The 21,200-nt window shown below is 42.8% G+C and overlaps 1 protein-coding gene and 1 long non-coding RNA gene across 3 annotated transcripts in view; both read left to right on the top strand.

Moving 5' to 3' along the window:
* Nucleotides 1-8,071: 8,071 nt before the first annotated feature.
* LOC142096972 (uncharacterized) lies at nt 8,072-11,036 on the top strand. The gene is made up of 2 exons (XR_012678071.1): nt 8,072-8,315; nt 10,442-11,036. It is a non-coding gene; the product is annotated as an uncharacterized LOC142096972 (long non-coding RNA).
* A 7,193-nt stretch (nt 11,037-18,229) lies between these two features.
* HIBCH (3-hydroxyisobutyryl-CoA hydrolase) overlaps nt 18,230-21,200 on the top strand; it is a 326,855-nt gene continuing 323,884 nt past the window's right edge. The window contains exons 1-2 of one of the 2 annotated variants that reach the window (XM_075180042.1): nt 18,230-18,345; nt 20,207-20,249. In XM_075180042.1, the coding sequence (XP_075036143.1) occupies nt 18,314-18,345; nt 20,207-20,249 (75 nt within the window). In that variant the 5' untranslated portion in view covers nt 18,230-18,313. The remainder of the gene's footprint in view (nt 18,346-20,206; nt 20,250-21,200) is intronic. The other variant, XM_075180041.1, reaches the window with a different exon arrangement.

The following is a 21,200-nucleotide window of genomic DNA, read 5'->3' as shown; positions in this document are numbered from 1 at the left end:
ACAAAAAACAAGCCAGTTTCTCACATCACAATACACAAAAGGCTTTGTAAACACAGCTCATTGTATCAGATATATACATCAGAAATACGGTATTTCCTTTAGCAAGGGTAAACAGAAAAAACTCTTTTCTACCCTGGTCTCAGAAATAACGATTTCCTATCTCACAATATACACAATATCAAAAATAAGTGCAATTATATAAATATAAATAAGCGCCCTGCGCTATTAGCTTTAAATACATTTATACCAAAAGTTATTTGTGATCTAGTCACACCCCTCCCCACCTTGTCTACGCGGCTACCAGGGTGCCATGTCCAATGATTTGGCTCCTGTTCCGCCGTCTCCTAGGGTTACCGGAGGTGATCCAGGGGATCCGGCTCTTCCTGCCGAGACAGTCCATCCTCATTGCTGTGAGTCTTCCCTTGCTGTGAATTATGTCAAAGTCATAAATTTGAAGTGCAATGCTCCAGCGCAACAAACGGCTATTTTCCCCTGAGGTGTGTTGCAGCCACTTTATACTGTGGTGACTGATCATTAATCCTTTACAGTTTTTTAACTGCCCACACAATGACCAAACATTCCTTCTCAATTGTGGCATACCCCACCTCCCGATTTAGTTTTCTGCTCAAATAGGCCACAGAGTACTCCTGCCCATCTGGCTAAGTACTGCTCCCAGTCCATACTGTGACGCATCAGTTTGCACAATAAAGTCCTTGTCATAATTAGGCGCCAACAGTACAGGAGCATGAACCAGGGCTTCCTTTAACGACTGAAATGCCAGCTCGCAAGCGGGTGTCCAATCAACTACTTTGGGGAGTTTATTCTTCGTGAGATCCGTCAAGGGTTTCACTACAATCTGGAACAGAACGTCTGTAATCCCCTGCAGTAGTTAAGAATGCCAGTACATGTAACTGGGTCGTGGGCTGGGGTCAGTCTCACATTGTCTCTACCTTAGCTGGTTCTGACCTAACACTTTCTCCCCCCACATGATCACCCAGGTGCTGTACCTCTGACATCCCCATCTGGCAGTTCTCTGCCCTAACAGTCAAACATGCCCACCCAATCTTCCCTAACACCAGCCCTATTTGCTCCAGATTATCTTCCCAAATCTAACTGAAATTGGAAATGTCCTTGTCAGGATTTCCCAGGTATGACCACGGAGAGAGCGTAAGTGGTTAAAGTGGCTTTATTAAGAACACAAATAACAAACCACCACGGATTGTGGCACAGATATACCGAAATGGGAAGACAGAGCAACAGTTCAATGGGATCAACAATTCAACAGAACTTGGTAATGCAGACTGGAGAGGACAACTTGGTAATGCAGACTGGAGAGGACAACTTGGTAATGCAGACTGGAGAGGACAACTTGGTAATGCAGACTGGAGAGGACAACTTGGTAATGCAGACTGGAGAGGACAACTTGGTAATGCAGACTGGAGAGGACAACTTGGTAATGCAGAGTGGAACAAACAACTTGGTAATGCAGAGTGGAACAAACAACTTGGTAATGCAGACTGGAGAGGACAACTTGGTAATGCAGACTGAAGATGACAACTTGGTAATGCAGACTGAAGATGACAACTTGGTAATGCAGACTGAAGATGACAACTTGGTAATGCAGACTGGAGAGGACAACTTGGTAATGCAGACTGGAGATGACAACTTGGTAATGCAGACTGGAGATGACAACTTGGTAATGCAGACTAGAACAAAGCACATGGAAATGCGCACAGGAGTGACCTGATGATCTGGCCCAGACTGTTTGAAGCAGGCAGGTTTAAATAGGCCTCATGCAGCTGAAACCCCTCCCAGTGATCAAGGGGAATAATCAAAGTAGCACAGTGGCCCCTTTGGTGGGCAGTGGTACTACCAGTAGAAAGCATAACAAATCCAATAGAGTCACTGCAGACAGCAGCTGCAGAGTGCAAGCCATGACAGTACCCCCTCCTTAAAGGGCAGATTCCAGACGCCCAAATACTAGAAATGGTCAGAAAAGTCAGAGTCATAGTCCAGAATTGGGCATGTATTTGAGAAGTCTTCATGCAAGGACGGAAAGGGTATAGAAACCACGCCACAAGGGAGTTGAGATCCAGGAGAATCTTTCTTCTTCTTCACTTTCTATTTATGGTTTTTAGAGGGTTGCTGGAAATGGAGCGAAGAAAATGATAATCTCAAAGTTGGAGTAGCAGGAGATAGAACATGTGGCACAGATGAAGCACTGGGAGTAAAAAGCTGTAAATCAGACAGGATGGGATCCTGGGTTTCAATTAAGGGCTCTGTCCATTCCAGAGCTTCCCCTGTGAAGTTGGCCAACATGTAAAACACTTGCTTTCGTTGAGTATCAAGGAGGTTAGATACAGAGGGAAAATAGGATATACAGAATTTAATAAGAGCATGAAATTGCTGAATATCCCCATTGAAGGTAGGTGGTTGGAAGACTTGAACAGAGGATGAATTCGAATTAGCATGAGACGCGGCCAGCTCGGGTTGAACATACATCCCTGGGGACTTGGGTAGGACCCCCTTGGCAGAAGACAACCCATACTGGGCAGATGACTTGGCAGGGCGCCCGGATTGGGTGGCAGACTTGACAGGGACAGCACTGAGAGAAGCCTCTGGGCAGACAACACTGTGAGAAGCCTCAGAGCAGACAGCACCAAGGGGCAACTCGGGCTGAACCGCAGAGAGGGGCAACTAACTCGAGCTGAACCGCAGAGAGAGGCAACTCGGGCTGAACCGCAGAGAGGGGCAACTCGGGCTGAACCGCAGAGAGGGGCAACTCGGGCTGAACCGCAGAGAGGGGCAACTCGGGCTGAACCGCAGAGAGGGGCAACTCGGGCTGAACCGCAGAGAGGGGCAACTCGGGCTGAACCGCAGAGAGGGGCACCTCTGGAGCGGACTGCAAGGGCAGCGCCCCCTCTGGAGCAGACTGCAAGGGCAGCGCCCCCTCTGGAGCAGACTGCAAGGGCAGCGCCCCCTCTGGAGCAGACTGCAAGGGCAGCGCCCCCTCTGGAGCAGACTGCAAGGGCAGCGCCCCCTCTGGAGCAGACTGCAAGGGCAGCGCCCCCTCTGGAGCAGACTGCAAGGGCAACGCCCCCTCTGGAGAAGTCTTTAAGGGCAGCGCCCCCTCTGGAGAAGTCTTTAAGGGCAGCGCCCCCTCTGGAGCAAACCTTAAGGGCAGCGCCCCCTCTGGAGCAAACCTTAAGGGCAGCGCCCCCTCTGGAGCAAACTCTGGAGCAAACCTTAAGGGCAGCGCCCCCTCTGGAGCAAACCTTAAGGGCAGCTCCCCCTCTGGAGCAAACTTTAAGGGCAGCGCCCCCTCTGGAGCAAACTTTAAGGGCAGTGCCCCCTCTGGGTTGAACTGGGGAACCCGGGTTCTTATGGGAGCAGATAACGTGTCTGGAATGGAGACAGAAGCTTGTAACTCAGAGCTGGAGATAGAGGTTGAAGATGGTCGGAGTCTATGGAGCGGGCATGTAAATGTAAATCACTGGCACAGTAAAGACACAGTTTGTAGGTCCTCCTGCGCCATCGCTCCTCTTCGGTCAGGTGGGGGCGTGGAGCACCTGAAAACCTGGAATTTGTTACAAGACTATTGGAAGGTGCTGCTTGCAGAGAGTCAAAGGCAGACAAATTTAATCATGAAATGTTAGCAGCATAGTTAGACTCCTTACAGCAGGATATATTAGGGGTGGAAACTGGAAGTTGCTTAAGCACTTGGTTCAGCAAGGAAGATACTTGCGCTATTTGAGTGCGAAGTTAAAGAATGTCCACTTGGAGCAACTGGAACAGGGAATTTTCGGAGGAAATAGCAGCCATGGTCTTAATGTTGAAAACGGAGTAGGTCACTTCCTTGGAAATCCTTTTCAAAAGAAATGAAAGCCGTGCAGCAGCAGGCTTGGTATTAGGGCCAGATCATACTGTCAGGATTTCCCAGGTATGACCACGGAGAGAGCGTAAGTGGTTAAAGTGGCTTTATTAAGAACACAAATAACAAACCACCACGGATTGTGGCACAGATATACTGAAATGGGAAGACAGAGCAACAGTTCAATGGGATCAACAATTTAACAGAACTTGGTAATGCAGACTGGAGAGGACAACTTGGTAATGCAGACTGGAGAGGACAACTTGGTAATGCAGACTGGAGAGGACAACTTGGTAATGCAGACTGGAGAGGACAACTTGGTAATGCAGACTGGAGAGGACAACTTGGTAATGCAGACTGGAGAGGACAACTTGGTAATGCAGACTGGAGAGGACAACTTGGTAATGCAGACTGGAGAGGACAACTTGGTAATGCAGACTGGAGATGACAACTTGGTAATGCAGACTGGAACAAACAACTTGGTAATGCAGACTGGAACAAACAACTTGGTAATGCAGACTGGAACAAAGCACATGGAAATGCTCACAGGAGTGACCTGATTGATCTGGCCCAGACTGTTTGAAGCAGGCAGGTTTAAATAGGCCTCATGCAGCTGAAACCCCTCCCAGTGATCAAGGGGAATAATCAAAGTAGCACAGTGGACCCTTTGGTGGGCAGTGGTACTACCAGTAGAAAGCATAACAAATCCAATAGAGTCACTGCAGACAGCAGTTGCAGAGTGCAAGTCGTGACAGTCCTATAGGTAACCCTGAACTCTGTCCAACTCGACTACAACAGCGTTAATACAGGGCAAGTGAACTTGTTCCCTGACTGGTCTATCTCCATCTACCTTCCTAGCTACACGGTACAACAACCTTTTATGCCAGGTCACACTCCCTACCTCCCTCACTGGAAGGCTACAGCCAGCCTGGCGCCACATGCTTTCCAGTGAGGTTTCAGAGAGCTGCGCTGGCCTGCACTCTTCCCTGCCGTCCTCACTATCGTCTACATCAGGATACGCTGCAGGGGGGGTCTATGCTGGGGTCACTAGGGTCAGTCAAAAGGGTGTCCCTGTGGTCAGCTGTACTCACCACTGGAGCCGGCATACTGCTAGGGACAGGAGCATCACCGGGCACCCCCACAAGATAATATATCAAAATCACACTTTACAAAGGCGCTAATGATAAGTTATTCAATAGAATGAAATCACTCAATAGGTGTCTTATAGGAATAAATGCCTAAGATGACATATGGCTATGAATTAAGCAGAGAAGGTCTGTTTAAAATAGGAAAGTTCATAGGTCCATACAAATAGTCCCAAAATTAGTTCATAAGAGTGTTCATTTTCCATGAAACCACAGATGATGAATCCATATAGAAGTGATAGTCCTTCTTATCAGACCTCCTCTTCAAATGGAGTCTCCTCAAGGTAAACCGCACAACATATATGAATAAAGAGAAAAAATTCTCATAGTGCATTATCCTTTGATTTATTATTCTTAAAACAATCGTATAAAAACATAGTAATATGTATCCTGAGCAGATAAAAATATGGTTGCTTACCAGAGTAAGCTGGAATTCAATGCACATAGCAGGATCTTTCTAATCCAAAACAAGGCAGAGTCTTCCAAGCAGATCAATGATGTTAGACAGTCAAATAAGAACAATTCCAACGCGTTTCGTCCGACCAGGGGTCTTTATCAAGGTACATAATCAGAAGGAGAAATGGGTCCCCTTTATATCGGGTCATCAACATGCACATGCCAATCAAATGCCAACAATAGTTAACAATCCACAAAAACAGTGTAGTACATACATACATGTATATATATTCTTTATCCATCCATATAAACTAATCATAGCCATTTAAAAGAATGAAATAGTATAATAGAATTAACCTGTAATCAGATCTGAAAAAGTCAGTTTATCTCTGATCCGGTCACCTGACTCATCCTTCCCCTTCATAAGTTCAATAGAAGCACATGATCGGGACCTTTTATAAATATATACACGGTTCTCAATTCCTATTGGAATATCATAATGCTTATATATTCGCAATCTAAGAGAAGTTAACGATTGCGTTATCACATAATAGAGTACATCTGATTAATCTTTACTATTCTCCAGTATTTGGCATAAACAGATATGATGATGGTATAAATTGTATCTACAATTTTGACCAGAATGAGTTAGGAGCCCAATATTCTATGTATGTATAGAATTGGCCTATTTAAAAGAAATTAAAAAACTTATTGTGCAGAAATAACCTAATACAGCCAAACGGCATGTAGATATTTAGTAATCGTCACTATGGTTACGAGAGGAGGAGTTATGTACTACGTCACTCCCAGCTTATCCGGCAAGTGGAGCACAACATATAAATAAATAATATGTTCGGTCCATTTTCTGAGGAAGCTCGACAATAATCTATAGTGTGTGAGCAGATAATGAATAGAATAAACTGTACGGGAATCAAAATCATTACTATATCAGTGCATAATAAATATACCAGCATATTCCCTTATGGTAGCAGCTAAATCCCCTTCGGTTTAGGTACCCTGGCACGTCTATATGACGTCACAGGGTCATGTGATCGCAGCGGTCACATGGTACAAAGTGTTAGGCGGGCTGCTGGAAGGCTGTATTATCCGTGCAGGAGCGCCATCGTTTCTTTCGGATCTTGGCTGCTATCGTGTACAAAAAGGTAAGTAGAAGGGAAGCTAGTGTGTGGTGGATGCAGGGCTGGCACAGGGGGCATGTGTGGTGGAAGCAGGGCTGGCACAGGGGGCATGTGTGGTGGAAGCAGGGCTGGCACAGGGGGCATGTGTGGGTGGTGGAAGCAGGGCTGGCACAGGGGGCATGTGTGGTGGAAGCAGGGCTGGAACAGGGGGCATGTGTGGTGGAAGCAGGGCTGGCACAGGGGGCATGTGTGGTGGATGCAGGGCTGACACAGGGGGCATGTGTGGAGGAAGCAGGGCTGGCACAGGGGGCATGTGTGGTGGAAGCAGGGCTGGCACAGGGGGCATGTGTGGTGGAAGCAGGGCTGGCACAGGGGGCATGTGTGGTGGAAGCAGGGCTGGCACAGGGGGCATGTGTGGTGGAAGCAGGGCTGGCACAGGGGGCATGTGTGGTGGAAGCAGGGCTGGCACAGGGGGCATGTGTGGTGGAAGCAGGGCTGGCATAGAAGGCATGTGTGGTGGAAGCAGGGCTGGCACAGGGGGCATGTGTGGTGGAAGCAGGGCTGGCACAGGGGGCATGTGTGGTGGAAGCAGGGCTGGCACAGGGGGCATGTGTGGTGAATGCAGGGCTGGCACAGGGGGCATGTGTGGTGGAAGCTGTTTGACATAGGGGTCACATGGTAGTGTGTGTGTGTCTTTCTCTCTTGGCATAGCGGGGCATGTGTGGTGGAAGCAGGGCTGGCACAGGGGGCATGTGTGGTGGAAGCAGGGCTGGCACAGGGGGCATGTGTGGTGGAAGCAGGGCTGGCACAGGGGGCATGTGTGGTGGAAGCAGGGCTGGCACAGGGGGCATGTGTGGTGGAAGCAGGGCTGGCACAGGGGGCATGTGTGGTGGAAGCAGGGCTGGCAAAGGGGGCATGTGTGGTGGAAGCAGGGCTGGCACAGGGGGCATGTGTGGTGGATGCAGGGCTGGCACAGGGGGCATGTGTGGTGGATGCAGGGCTGGCACAGGGGGCATGTGTGGTGGAAGCAGGGCTGGCACAGGGGGCATGTGTGGTGGAAGCAGGGCTGGCACAGGGGGCATGTGTGGTGGAAGCAGGGCTGGCACAGGGGGCATGTGTGGTGGATTCAGGGCTGGCACAGGGGGCATGTGTGGTGGATTCAGGGCTGGCACAGGGGGCATGTGTGGTGGATTCAGGGCTGGCACAGGGGGCATGTGTGGTGGATTCAGGGCTGGCACAGGGGGCATGTGTGGTGGATTCAGGGCTGGCACAGGGGGCATGTGTGGTGGAAGCAGGGCTGGCACAGGGGGCATGTGTGGTGGAAGCAGGGCTGGCACAGGGGGCATGTGTGGTGGAAGCAGGGCTGGCACAGGGGGCATGTGTGGTGGATGCAGGGCTGGCACAGGGGGTATGTGTGGTGGAAGCTGTTTGACATAGGGGTCACATGGTAGTGTGTGTGTGTCTTTCTCTCTTGGCATAGCGGGGCATGTGTGATGGAAGCTGCAGGGCACAGAGGAGGGGGGGGGCATGTGGGCAGAAGGGGCATGTGAGGGAGAAGCCTCTTCCCCACACAGCCCCTCCTCAACCAACAATACCCTGACAACACTCACCATCTTTTATCTGCTATTCCCCATGACATGTGCTCATTCTCTTTTCCCTCACAGGCCTGCTGCCCACAATCGTGTCTCACTGCCGCCCACCAGCTTTTCCCTCGCATGCCCCGCTGCCTCAAACCTGACACCTCTTACTTCAGAATGAAACAAGGTACTTTTTATTTGAAAGAGGAGTAGAGCCTTACCGGCAAGTGAGATAATAATACAGAGACCGTTCTTGCCATAGATGTTGTGACTAGATGCAGTAATCTTTAATAAACAAAACCACATTTTACTCAGATGATATTTTCATTACAGGCCATGAGTATAATTGCTTTTGTCACAACACTGTACATAAGACTTTTCTCAATTCTCTCACAAAAATAACAATACATCCAGTTTTCTACACACTTTTTTGGGTGGCATACTAAAGCTTTCTCACTTATCCATAACTTTTAAATTTGGCTATTTTTCAGGCATTCATTGCGGGACACCAGGAACCATTGGAGGATACGGTAGGGACCAGGCGAAAGGGCAATATAAAACATTCTGGAAGTTCACTGACACTACTCCTGCTGTATACCACTCTTCTGTTAGGCCTTTAGTTTAGAATTTTATTACTGGGGTGGTCTCCAAAGTCTACGACTTTAATGTCACAGCTTGGATGATTGTCTAACGCTCTGAGCGTAAGAATGGAGGTAACGAGGTGGTGTTTACTCTAATGCCCCCACTCACAATGCTGGATTCCTCCACAGGACCCGGCCAAAGTCGGTACTGGGGTTCACAGGCAGTCTAAGAAGACTCTTGAGTCACTTGCGTTTTCTGTGGGTGTCCTGTTTGGGCAGTAGCTCGACAATATTATTAGTTGGGTGACAGGAGGAAAAAGTGCTTTTCTTCCTGTTAATGTACCAAAAGCTAAGGTGCCCAGGTTTCTCTCCTGTTTTTTCCTCTTGTCTGCTAGGTGCCCAGTCGCCAAGTCTGCTAATAAGAAATTGGCATGATGGTGTTCTGCCCACCCATGATCGCTAATGTTTGAGCCTGTCTACTCCTCTTCAGGGTTAAACATAAATTGAAGGCCTATAGCAGTGGTTCCCAAACTTTTGCAGTTCGCGGCACCCTTAGAGTCTCCAAATTTTTTCAAGGGACCCCTCCAAAATAATTATTGAGCAGTCCTGTTTTAGAAGTAGTTGGGTCAAAAAATTGTAATAAGTATTTAGGTCAGGACAGAAATACTTATTTAGTTGTATGCAAAAATGCCCCCTCTGCATCCAGACACTCTGCCCTCAGGCACTCTGCCCCCTCTGCATCCAGACACACTGCCCCCTCTGCATCAAGACACACTGCCCTCTCTCACACTGACCCCTCTGCCCTCTGTCACGCTGTCCCCCCTCCTCTGCTCTGTCCCCCTCCTCTGCCCTCTCTCACAATGTCCCCCTCCTCTGCCCTCTGTCACACTGTGTCGCACTCCTCTGTCCGCTGTTACCCTCCTCTGCCCTGTTGTGCCCCTCTGTCACCCTCCTCTGCCCTGTTGTGCCCCGCTGTCTGTCCTGCTGTGCCCCGGTGTCACGCTCCCTCTCACTCCTCTGCCGCGCGCCAGCCATAGAATAAAAAGAAAGAACACAGAAAGTTACCAATCTGTCGGGCGCCGGGACCCAGCAGACTCCTCTCTCCCGCAGCAGCTTGTTACTGACATCGATATTCAGTGACAGCTGCGGGAGAGATGAGTCTGCTGGGTCCCGGCGCCCGACAGATTGGTAAGTTTCTGTGTTCTTTCTTTTTTTCAATGCTTGGCCCGCGGCACCCCAGTGACAGCACCGCGGCGCACAGTTTGGGAACCGCCGGCTTATGGGGAGAGTAGTATAGAGGGGGTAGAGCTACGGTGAACTTCTAGGATGTCTTAAAGTGTCTGGGAAACATTGGGGTATAGTGTAAGGACCAGTCATGCAGTGTCTCCCAGGGGACTATATATAAAAATCCTATTATTTATTCTGTGTTTTATTTCCCTGATTACTCTTTCAGAAATAAAACATTTTTTCTTATACTACAAAGCAATTTTTGTTACATACTGTCCAGACTACTGTAATGATATCTTTGTCTCCTACAATCCATTCAAATAGTCGCTGCAGAAATAACCTCTATACTCTCCGTCATTAATTACTGTTGTCTTACTGAAATCATCTTGTCACTACAAAAGTATTTAGTGCTGTCCTATCCATTTCCACTTATATCTATTATCACAATCTCTGTACATACCAACCCTCTGCTTACGCTGACGCTTTTTTTATTTGCTTCTCCCAGGTTACCTCCGCTCTCAGGACTATGACCCTTCTTGAATGCTGCCCGTGGAAATGTTCAACAGAATATCTCTGTCAAGTATCGTCTCTAACTGCAGGATCCTGCTGAAAACTCATCTGTTTAAGGAAGAGTTCAAATAGTGCTTGTGACTCCCAGAGGGTAAAAGGACACGTTCTGGAGCGGACTGTTATGGGATTCCCATTTTAAAGTGTCCGTCCATCAAGCGATATTAACGAAGGAGAAAGCAAGAAACCTAATAGAGACAGTTTATTATTTTATTTCTACTCTCGAACTTCATGTTATTATCCACCTGATAATGCCTGATGAAATTACCGCGAAGAGTGATAGTTATGTTGTAGCTTGTTACGATGAGGGCCAGCAAGTGGGATATATTACCTGATATTGTAAATGGACGTTATCAGACATTTGTGTGTGCTGTTACATATTACAGACAGCTGAACGTTGTAATATACTGTATATTTGAATACTTAGTAAGAAGTACATAATGTGATGTAAACAAAACATACTGAAAGCAGCTTTTTTTGTATATTTCAGAGGTAAGGTTGTAATAAACTAGTTATTTATTTCACCATTAAAATTACTACATCTTTATTGTTGCTTTGGTTGCTTAACTTTCTCAAAAACATCTCAATGTTTAGTATATCAAGTCTGTACTTTACCTGTAATTGCTATGCCGACCAAGGTTCTCCCCCAGCAATGGAGGACCCAGGAGGGGGTGACTGATCCAGGCAGCCGGCCGGACCAGCACACTCATGGGGGTATATTTATTAAACTGCGGCTTTGTAAGAGTGGAGATGTTGTCTATAGCAACCAATCATTTTCTAGCTGTCATTATGTAGAATGCACAAAAAAAATGATAACTAGAATCTAATTGGTTGCTATAGACATCATTTATTTAGTGCATTCTACAAAATAACAGCTAGAAAATGATTGGTTGCTATAGGCAACATCTCCACTTTATCAAACCTGCAGTTTAGTAAATATACCCCATTGTCTTGCACTGTTTGTGATCTAATTTTTATAATAACCTATTTAGTGCTGATACCATGCGCCTCTCTGTGAAAATGGTGCACAATAATGCATAATGTCCAGTAACTTACACACGTAGGAACACTGGCCACAACTTGGACATACACACTGCTGTATATGTAGCACATTTTCTTTTGTTTACAAGCCACCAGACCTGGAAGATAAGTTTTGACCCAAACCCCTCTACCATTTTATGTTAGATATTTTTTACATGTCTATATGTGACCCGTGTGGAAGAGACCTTCACGCTTTCCTCGTGTGTCCTACAAGCATGTCAAAATATTAGATAAATGCATAAAGTATACCTGCTGAACCAAGGATTGTAAAACAAATAATATACTATCTATTCTCTTAATTATCTTTTTGAAAAAAAGTAATGACATAATTTACCAATATATTATGAGAACCATCTTCCACATATTAGGATTTTTTTATTGAATGCCTACATTACTTTTAGCCTGACAATTATTACATTATTATTGTTATATTCAAATATGTCCAAATTTTTTTAAAAAGATGCATCTAGCACGAAGTCTATTACACCACATCTGATTATAAGAAGGGTCCCCGCATAATAAACTTAATTTTCCACCTACAGCAGCAAGAAGTAACTTGTAATGCAATTTGCAACTGATCCATCGTAATCACACAGGTGTTTAATTGTATAGTGTGCCTACATCTTTATTCAGTCCAGGTAATTTTAAGTTAGGTTTGTGTCTGAATCTAAATTTGAGGTGCACAAATGTAGTGCACTCTAATTTTCAGTGCACGCTGTATCCACCACAATAAGTGCTGAGAGACAAAAGCTGTGGCATTGAAAGAAAGGCAATTATGCAAATAATCTTAAGAATAAAGATCCTTTTTTATTAATTACTAGCTGAAGTACCTGCCGTTGCCTGGGTTTAAATCTTCAAGCTATTAAGTTATCAATGAGTTGGATGTAACTGTCAACCTTTTCAAAATAATTAGAAGCTTAGCAGGTCTTCCAACACACCCATTAGGTGGCTGCCCAGTGTGATTTTTGTTTTTAGATTAAATGTCATTGAAATCCATCTAGTGGAAGGACCAGGACAGGCTCGCCAGGTCAAAGTTCTGCCTAGCGTACACCAACGGGAGGTTCTACTGGGACCCTAATCTCACTAACACCTGGACAGGATTCAACTGGACCATCTCGTGTTGGTTTCATCCCAATCGGTGCAGGGGTGTCTGAATGCATAACTGGACAGACAAGCAGACCAATGATTTATATATATATATATATATATATAAGATTTTACTGTGATAGGGCATCCTCAGAATGATTCCTCCTCTTGTCTGCCTTACTTGCATTGATCAACATTCTGCGCTCTTGTTATAATTGCCATACCTACTCCCAGTGCCCTTCTTGAGTATGGTTCCAGTAGGATTAGGATAGGGAAGAGATATCCTAGTACATGGACTGGAGCCAATGACTGGGGAGTCACCAGACCCATTGTGCTAAATAATGCCACATAAGTACCCCTTGAGTAAAATATACACCATGGGTATATCCAAGTACTTATTTAACTAAAAATGTTAACACTAAAATCTGAACATTTCTTGGAGGGGAGGGGATCGTGTAATGTAAGTACCGCTCTTAACTATACATTTATGCATCCGTGTTAATATGACCCAGGTGGCAAAGCCTACATTACGCAGCTTGCTGTGACTCACGTCATGGAGGACCCCATCCTGACCACTTAACTGGGAAGTGGCAGGATGCGGGAAAACCAACCAGGTACTGCAGGAGATCTATGCAGAATTAGGGAGTCTCCCGGACAATACGGGAGAGTGGGCAAGTATGATTAAAACAACCTAAATTATCCACTACAAAGCATACAAGTATAATAGTCAATTTCTGAAAGCAAATCTACATGCTCCAGACTGAATTGAATATTCCCCAGAGCAGGGCCATCTTAACAACATTACGGGCCCCCGGGAAAAGCAGTGCATCGGGGGCCCTATATATATATATATATATATATATATATATGGGCCTCGATGCACTGCTTTTTTTAAATGTACTCGCTCAGTGACCCTTGAAGTTTTTCTTTTGCAGGATTATTTATTTTATTAAGAGACTTGCCTATGGGGCCCCCTTGCCCCTGGGGCCCCCGGGCACCTGCCCATGGTGCCCAATGGAAAAGATGGCCCTGCCCCAGAGAATACTAAGTAACACCATAGAAATGAACTGACAACTATAATTTTCTGCTGATGAAAACAAGTTCTGTGAATAGAGAGGGAGAGGGGGCTCTTCATATATATCTAATGCATGCTACTGTGCATTAAGGTTCTAGCATAAAATAATAATTGCAAATAACTTTTCTCATGGGCTAATATCTACACATTATCCTTTACTTTGAGTTGACCTTTCAGTTTGCATTTCTTGCTGTTGCTTCCAATTTATGACCCTGTATCTTCAGTTTCTCTATTTCTCACTCTAAAATGATCTTGTTTTTAGATATCTACAGATCAATATGGATCATTTATGAGTAACCACAAGAGAAATTAACTCTTAAAAGGTTGGCCCAATAAGTACATTTTATCTTTAAAAAATAAATGGCTAAATAAATATTATTATTTTTTTAGGTGACCTGGAAACAAATTCAAGACAAAATGCACATATTATACTATCCATTTTCTTGTTATTTAGTACTGATACTACCATCACCAAAAACAACCTCAGTAATATAAGACAGTATAAGTGTGGCTAAGAGCTGGCTAAATCCTATTTCCCATACAGTCATTGTACCAGGTACCTACACTGAAGGGGATTTAGACACTTCACTGTGAGCTGGCTAAATCCCCTTCCAATTCATGACCCGGCCAGCAGGGGGCCAAAAGGTACCTTCAGTGAAGGGGATTTAGCTGGCTCACACTGAGTGTGCTATTTCCCATGCAGTGTATGTACCAGGTACCTTCGGTGAAGGGGATTTAGCTGGCTCACACTGAGCTGGCTAAATCCCCTTCGAGTTCATGACCCGGCCAGCAGGGGGCCAAAAGGTACCTTCGGTGAAGGGGATTTAGCTGGCTCACACTGAGTGTGCTATTTCCCATGCAGTGTAGGTACCGGGTACCTACGCTGAAGGGGATTTAGTCGCAACCATTCCCTTATACTGATATTAAAATCGTACAGGACCATCACTATGGTTACGGGGAGAGGGGTCATATCCTCTGTCTCTTCCAGTTTGTTCGACCAGTTATATATATAGCGTATAAACATACAGTGTATAGAATACACTATGCAAGGATAAGAATCAATACTTTATCAATATATAACAAAAGTACTCGCATATTCCCCTATAGCAAATATTAAAAACCTAGATGACCATCACTGTTGTTACGGTGGGAGGAGTTATACACTCCTTTCCTCCCGACTCATTCAAACGTTAATACAGCATATAAACACATGTTGGATTGAGTCCATTTGTTATATACTGATAAAGTATTGATTCATTCTATACATACATCTAAATCATGTTACATACATCTAAAGAACATTTCCAGAATACGCACATATCTGACACAAGACACCGCAAAAACATTAATTCATGCACTCATCATCTCCCGCATCGACTATTGCAATTCCCTCCTTACTGGTCTTCCCAAAGTCAGACTTGAACTACTACAATCTATTTTGCACGCAGCGGCTAGATTGATTTTCCTTACAAACCGTTACTCCTCTGCTGAGCCACTCTGTCAGTCTCTACATTGGCTACCTGTATTTCAACGAATCCATATCAAATTCTTCTACTAACATACAAGGCCATCAACAAAATTGCACCGACATACATTTCCTCACTTGTCTCGAAATATCTCCCTACTCGACACCTCCGTTCTGCACAAGATCTACGTCTCTCCTCCACTCTCATCACATCCTCCTATTCTCGGTTACAGGATTTTTTGCGGGCTGCACCCACTTTGTGGAATTCCCTCCCACGCACATTAAGACTTTCCTCTAGTCTTCAAACCTTCAAGCGTTCACTGAAAACCCACCTCTTCAGACAAGGTTATGATATTCCTCAACCATCATCTTAATTTCCCTAGATTACCCTATTAGCAGCCTCTACACTGCTATTGCAGGACAACAACCCTCTGACCAACATTGCAACACACATAGCCCACTCAGTACTTTTACCTTTGCAGTCTGGCTGGTCCATTGTGCAATATGATGTAGCACATGCCCTTGTGTTTCGGACTCCCATTGTTCTATAGATTGTAAGCTTTCGAGCAGGGTTCTCTTACCTCTCTGTCTGTATGTATTACCCAGTATTGTCTTATTAATGTTTGTTCCCAATTGTAAAGCGCTACGGAATTTGCTGGCGCTATATAAATAAATGTTGATGATGATACATAGAATATTGGGCTCCTAACTCATTCTGGTCAAAATCGTGGATACAATTTATACCATTTATATCCATTATATACATCACGAGACAACACTATTTCGTGCTGCAGAAGCATTTCAATATCGGGTGAGATCTCCCCTTATCATACGTGCACATAATTACGTTGATTGAATCACATACTTTATATTGTGGCTATAAGGTGTACTGGCCAGACACCTATTTCTGCTATACTACATAGAGACCATTTGTAATATACATAGTTATTTATAGTGTCATGAATGCTATGTATTTTTATTATTTTTGTTACATGTAATTTATCACTGCATTGTATCCGGTATACATGTGAGACCTACCATTATTTTTCATTGAGTTTTAATAAAAAAAAATTCCTCATTGGACGCATCCTGTACCTTGTTTGTTTATTTAAGATTGATATGAGATTGGCAACCTCAAACAGTAAATGCGACAAGAGGATTAGTTATATCATTATTGATATTATCAACATTTATTTTTACAGGATTATATGCATGGTTGTAGCATTATAGCCTTATTGTTGTTAGTAACATTGGCATTGCTGCCTCACAGAGCTGGGGCCATGGGTATGATTCCGACCAAGGCAGTATATGTGTGGTGTTTGTATGTTCTCTCTATTTGCGTGGGTTCTGTCCTGGTTTCCTCCCATAGTCCAAAAAACATACAAGTAAGTTATTTGGCATTTAACAAACATACCTTAGTCTTTGTGTGTGTGATAAGGAATTAGATTGTAAACTCCAATAAGGCAGGGGCATCATCATCATCATTTAATTATATAGTGCCAACATATTCCGTAGTGCTTTACAATTGGGGACAAACACAGAAGAGTAATAAACAAACTGGATAAAGCAGACAAAGAGGTGAATAGCTACATATCCTTCGTATAGCACTGCGTAATGTGATTGGAGCCAGCAGTCCAAGTGGAAATTTAGAAGTGGCGGTATGAAAAATGTAATGGGAATGTAAGTGAATGGAATTTGATAGTTTTACAATGAAGGCAGTTGGAGAAGAGGCAGTATGGCATACCACTGTATACACCCCACTTCGACCACTGGTTGGAGCTATATAAATAAATGCAACTAATACTACAAGTTTCTTCCAATTAATTTATAGTAATGCACTTGGGCTTTATAAGATGACATGTAGTTGTTATGCTGGTATGAGACTATATTAAGTGGGTATTGAAAAATGTGTTAAGCATGATGCTGTAATGTTGTACATTAAACTGGGATTGGGAATAAATGTAATGGGCAAATGAGCAGTGTAGGCATAGGTTTTTATTAATATACTGTACAGTTAGACCTTTTGTGAATGGTAGCATTGTTATAAATAACATCAGCACAGTGGTTAACATTGCTATCTCAAAGTGCTGGGGTCTTGAATTTTTATCTGTATGGAGTTTATATGTCCTCTCTGTGTTTGCTTGAGTTTCCTTCCACACTCCAAAAAACATACTTAAACAAAAAAAGAGACACCTACTAAAACAAGCAGACAAGAAATGTTTCAATACAATATTCTAGGAAAACTGCACACTCATTTGAACAAAAATAACAATGCACAGTATTATTCACTAGTGAGCTAAGTATCAAAATATGGTACAATATTTAAAAAATGTCACCTCAATACTACAAATTTACTGCATACTTGCCTACTCTCCCAGAATTCCAGGGAAGCTCCTGAATTTCGGGGAGTTTTTCTGGAAGAGTAGGCAAACCTTCCGTATTCGCCGAAATTCACATCACTGAATGGCATGGGCAGGGCTTAATCACATCATTAAGCCCCGCCCCTGCTATTCAATGCTGTGATTTTCTACATTTTATAGTGGGGGCAGGCTATGGTAACCTGATTACGTCTCCTCCCCTTCTCCTAGATCTCAAAGGGGAGACATTTTGAAAGTTGGCATGTATGATCTACTGAGGGTACTGAGTCAGTGTTATGGCTAGTCCTTACTAATTTTATTTGTCTATTATTAAAAGAAAAAGTATATCTTGTGTGTCTTTTTTCAACAAGTGTGCTCTCAGCAGTGCAAGCCTAGAATTAAGTTACAAAGTTTTATATTGTAAAATTGATTACCTCGCAGCGCTGTATTTAAAATGATAATTGCTATATAAAAATCCAAGAAATGTTTCATTGTAGGTTTTTTTTTTTTTTTTTTACATATGAACGAACTCTAACACAGCCAGACAACACGTCTAATTCCTATGCATTTGTCCTAACTGCTGAATCGGCACCCAGCAAAACTTTCACAAACAGTTTTTACGATAGTGTCTAAAATGTCAATAAAGTTTTACTGGAAAAAAAACCGTACATGCAGTCCATGAAGGGCAATGAAGCCAAATCGTCATTCACTTGCGACCAGTCACTTCCTGTACTCTAGCTTGTCAATGTCAGCTATTGATTTCAAGTCAGCACCTGAAGCACTGTCATGAGTACAGCAATGCTGAGATCCCAACTCAGGTAAGCTGGCTCACATAAGCACTATTTTAGAGCCGAGTGATACTTGTAGACGTTCCCATAGAATTTTTCCTACAATATGAATTTATACACCGATTCCACCTTCACATAATTAGTTGTTACAAAAATTATATTTCTGGAGTCACACCCATTAAAAGTAGATCAAGTTACTGTAAACAACTGTATTAAAAGTAGATCAAACTACCCTAAATATTTGCACTTACATACCTGGTATCGTGTACTGATTTACTGATAGGAATATATTTCATGTTTTGAAATGGGTATTGTGGTTTCAGACTTGCTTAGTACAATACAATATAAGTTGCTTTTATAGGGATTTGTTAAGAGTTTGTGTTTAGTAGAAGTGAATACTAACAAATATTTGCTTTCTATTTTATAGAAATATTCTAACTAATTTATTAAAAGCCAATTTGCTTTTTTTTTTTTTTTATATTAAAAAGCATGCACAAAGTTAATGTTTCCAGCACATTAAAACTACAGAACATTGTGCTTTTGCTGCCAAATATCAGTGTTCACATAAGCAGAATGTAATCAAATCTTCCCTTTTATATTGTTATCCTCACTTAACATAAGTGCATTAAAATTTATTAACTCCATTATTTGCTTTGTAATTCCATGCTTGCTATAACACCAGTTTTATATTACTTTGGCACTATATAAATAAAGATTAATAAGGGGAAGCATGGTGGCTTAGTGCACTTCTGCCTCACAGCACTGGGGTTATGAGTTCAATTCCCAAACATGGCCTTATTTGTGTGGAGCTTGTATTTTCTCCCTGTGTTTGCTTGGGTTTCCTCCGGGTGCTCTGGTTTCCTCTCGCATTACAAAAACATACTAGTAGGTTAATTGGCTGCTATTAAATTGACGTGTGCGTGCGTGCGTGCGTATGCTAGGGAATTTAGACTGTAAGCTCCAATGGGGCAGGTACTGATGTGAGTGAGTTCTCTGTACAGTGCTGCGGAATTGGTAGCGCTATATAAATAGATGATGATGATGATAAGTAAATGTTCTATTTTTCCACTTATGGTGCTCTGTTTTCTCTTAAGTTATTCAAACTATTACTGACTTATAGGAAAAGTGTTTTTTTAAATAGTAGAACATCTGGATATAATTCTGACTGGTTACTCTTTGTAACTTAAAAGGCAGCTTAGAATGTAATAATGGCTTGTCAGAACAATTTTCACTTTGTGTGTGTGTGTGTGGATTATTTGCCCATTTTTTTGCAGCACCATGTCACCTATGAGGTGAGCAATATGGGAAATTTTTACTTGCTGTGTAGGAATCCACAGTGATTGCACAAAGGTGCAATTTAATAGCTTTGTGTGCAATTCAAGCAATTAATTACATCCATTAACTGTAATATGATAAACAATTAATCGTTATTACATTTTCTTCTTTAGCCTGTTCAGGAGAGGGAGTGCTATTTAGATGTTTTTAATGATAGTTCAGTTAGATTAATCTCAGATGATTAATTTCACAAAGTAGCATAGTGTTTTGTAAACAATTTTGAGATTTAATTGTTTGGGGGTCTATTTGTTAAAGGTAGATGAGACCTAAATCTTGACAAAGGGGATTTTTTTGCAGGATTTAGGGCTTCTCCCTTTTTGCCAATGAACCCAGACGTTAAAGGCGTTCACAAGCACGTAGCCATTTCTAGGGGCCTCCTGTGATGCTTGCCCATGCAAAGTGAAATTTTCTTAGAAAATATTTTTAATTTACCATCACTAATAGACAATGATAGAAAATCTGCATATGTGGGGAGTTGTGTCTTAATAAATAGACCACTTTTCTATTATGTTTTTTAGGTCTAGTAGTAATTGAAATATATTTATTATTGTTTTAGGTTGAATTCCATCAACAGACTGCAAATCATTTTGCAACATTTGGTGAGTACAGCATTGCATGTTAAGGAAGCCCTCAACCCAAAACTTTACATCTAGTATTAGGTGGATTTTCCTATGTGAACATTAAATACTGAATTATACTTATAACTGAAGCACTTTCCTCCATAGCCTATTATGGTTTCGCTTTTCTGTACAAACATTGCTGCTGTCCCATTTCAGAGACTGTATTTCCCTGTGGATATGAATGGGGGTATTGACATATATATATATATATATATATATATATATATATATATATATATATATATATATATATATCATCTTATGTCTGAAGACTCTCCGTCTTCCTTGCTCGCCCCCTGTTGTCATGTCGTATGCGGAGTTGTTTTGTATGCCATGCGACTTTGTTCTTTTAATTGCATCCATATTATGCTGCTGATCTGTACCCATTTTTATGCTTTTTGTTTTCATGTATGTCTTTATCTGTATGATTTGTCAAGCGCTATGGAGTGAATCTCTGGTACTATATAAATAAACAATGATGATGATAATAAGTTGAACATTTCGTTCAAGAGTGGAAAAGTTTTCATCCCCCTGATTTGTCTGTATTACAAATGTCACTTGACCAGAGAGCCTACTGGTTTGCAATAAAAATACTGACTGGAAAAATCTGTGTAAGTGTTATTTGTAATACAGACAAATCTTTTGACCAAAATAAAAAAGTGAATCAATCAAAATTTCAGCGCTTCATAAACAATTGCTGCCAAAAGAAAAATCACAAACGGCAACAGTACTGCAGTTGTCTGAAAGAAATAGCTAAAAAGAGAACATGGGAATCAATTCAGCGCCATTGGAACCGATATGGAAAATGGATAAATGATGACAATTTCATCCAAATTGGATGGTAAAGTATAACAACACTAAGGTAATAAATGTAATAACAAAATTATAAGACTCTAGTGGGAAAATATACATGTACAGAATAATGTAAAT

This window comes from Mixophyes fleayi, chromosome 7 (assembly GCF_038048845.1).
Source record: "Mixophyes fleayi isolate aMixFle1 chromosome 7, aMixFle1.hap1, whole genome shotgun sequence".
Taxonomy (NCBI): Eukaryota; Metazoa; Chordata; class Amphibia; order Anura; family Limnodynastidae; genus Mixophyes; species Mixophyes fleayi.
This window is presented reverse-complemented; position numbering and strand designations above follow the sequence as displayed.